The sequence below is a fragment of the Eurypyga helias genome, unplaced genomic scaffold, assembly GCF_000690775.1.
Source record: "Eurypyga helias isolate BGI_N326 unplaced genomic scaffold, ASM69077v1 scaffold5096, whole genome shotgun sequence".
Lineage (NCBI taxonomy): Eukaryota > Metazoa > Chordata > Aves > Eurypygiformes > Eurypygidae > Eurypyga > Eurypyga helias.
Window position 1 is genome coordinate 2,049 of NW_010254515.1, and position 1,904 is coordinate 3,952.

General features: G+C 61.6%; 1 protein-coding gene across 1 annotated transcript in view; it reads right to left on the reverse strand.

Moving 5' to 3' along the window:
• LOC104510668 (zinc finger protein 609-like) overlaps positions 1 to 1,904 on the reverse strand; it is a gene marked incomplete at its 3' end in the record, with an annotated part of 15,620 nt that overhangs the window by 2,043 nt on the left and 11,673 nt on the right. Inside the window, 2 exon segments of the mRNA XM_010152993.1 lie at positions 1 to 376; positions 379 to 1,904. The exon segment at positions 1 to 376 is cut by the window's left edge and continues 106 nt beyond it; the exon segment at positions 379 to 1,904 is cut by the window's right edge and continues 43 nt beyond it. Of these exon segments, the coding sequence (XP_010151295.1) occupies positions 1 to 376; positions 379 to 1,904 (1,902 nt within the window).

Consider the following 1,904-nt stretch of genomic DNA (forward strand, 5'->3'; position numbering starts at 1 on the left):
CCCAGGTGGCTGGCTTCGCTCAGTTTCACCTTCAGCCCCTCTGCAACCTGGCTGCCAGACAGCTTGGACGAGTCCTCCAGCTTGGGGATGATGACGGATTTGGCCATGTCGGGACCTCCCTGCTCCTTGGCCTTGCTCAGCCCCGACTTGACAAGGTCTGTGAGGCTCGGGGCCTTGGTGAGCGTCGGGGGCATGGGCGGCTTTTGCTTCCACTCCTCTTTGAGCGCTGCCTCCCTCTCCTTCAAGCCTAGCTCCACTTTCTTCTCCAGCCCTCGTTGCTGCTGCTGCTCCAGGCTCTGCCGCTGCTTCTGCTGCTCCTCGTACTGCTGGCGGTAGGCAGGGTTGGTGCTCAGCAGGTGAGCGTGGTAGCCCTGCATGGGGGCACGTAGGCGTACTGGTTGTAGTAGAGGGACTGCATGTACATGTTGGGACGCTGCTGGATGACCGAGGGCTGCTGGCTGGAGCCGCCGAGCTCTGCCTTCTTCTCTTCGCAGCCTTCACTCTTCACCTTCACCTCCGGGTTCTCCTGCTCCTCATCCTTCTTCAGCTTCAAGGCCTGTGTCTCGGCCGCAGCCTGGCCGCCGGGGTTCAAGGGCCCCGGGCTTGCCTGGGGGTAGCCGGGGGAATAGTAGGTTTCAAAGCCTTGGTAATAGGGAGACTCTTTGCTCTGCGGTTGTGGGGGGAAAAGAGCTTTTTTGGCACCTTCCTTGACCAGCTGCTCCGGATCCTTCGCCTTCACGCTCTCCAGCTTGCCCTCACCATCCTCCCCAGCGTCAGAGATGTCTGAGTAGGCTGGGCTGTTGGTCTTCACCGAGCTCGCCTCTGCCCCGTTCTGGGTGACGACGTGCAGCGGGGTCATGGGTTGGGCTGGGTTGGTGTTCTCCAGCCTGCTGGCACCACCAATGGAGGGACTGGGAGCATTGTCGGTGAAGCTGTAGATTTTATCCGCCTCGGCCTTGATGCTGGCGAGCCGGCTCTGGTGGGGGTCGGAGGAGCCGTTCAGCAGCCCCTCGCCTTTCGTCCCCAGGTCGCTGGATTCCCCCCGGAAAGGGCTCTTGCCTTCCTCCGCTCTGCAGGCTTTGCCAGGAGTCAGAGGGTTTTCTACCTCCTTGGGCTCCTTCTTCTTCTTGTCCTTCTTCTTCTTCTCCTTGGAAGGGGTGAGGGCAGGGTTGACGGCGAAGGGCTCTCCCATCACCGTAGGCTTGGGCTGGATGGGTTTGAGCTGGGGGCTGTTGGGCATGGTCTGGACGACGGTGGTGGCGAGGCCCGTGGAGGAACCGGGGGTGGCTGTGGTGAGGGTCGCCGTCTGGAAGGTGTAAATCGGCTGGGGGGGGATGGCTGGCGCAATGGGTCTGGCAGACTTCAAGCTTTTGGAAGGGATCTTTTCCGGCTTAGCACCAGATGCCTTCTTTGCCTTGTCCTTATCCACACATCGCTTCTCCAGCGAGTCAAAGCCGTCGTTACTCGTCTCATCGGCCACCAAGGGACCATCCTCAGAGCCGTCGTTGGACAGGGCACCTGGGTCCGTGTCTCCTTCCCCACCCAGCTTCTTCTTGCAGGGGACCTTGGCGCTAAACTTGCTGGATGGGGAGGGACTGTGAGGCTCCATCAAGCGCACCTTGGGGGTGGCTGAGCGAGCCGGCGAGAGCGAGCCCTTCTGAGAGACGGCGGCACCATTGCAGCTCCCCATGTCCGTGTGCAGGGAGGGCTCCTCGCCGTACTCACTGTCCACGTCCGCCTCCAGCTTGCTGTCGTCGTCCGTGTGCGCGTGGGCCTGGTGGTACTTCAGCCCGTTGATGTGCTTGTACTTCTTGTTGCAGTTTGGGTGGGGACAGTCGATAAGGATGGGAGAAGGGCAGTTTCGGTCGAGGACAGCTGGCTCCACCTTGACTGCGGCGGGGGGC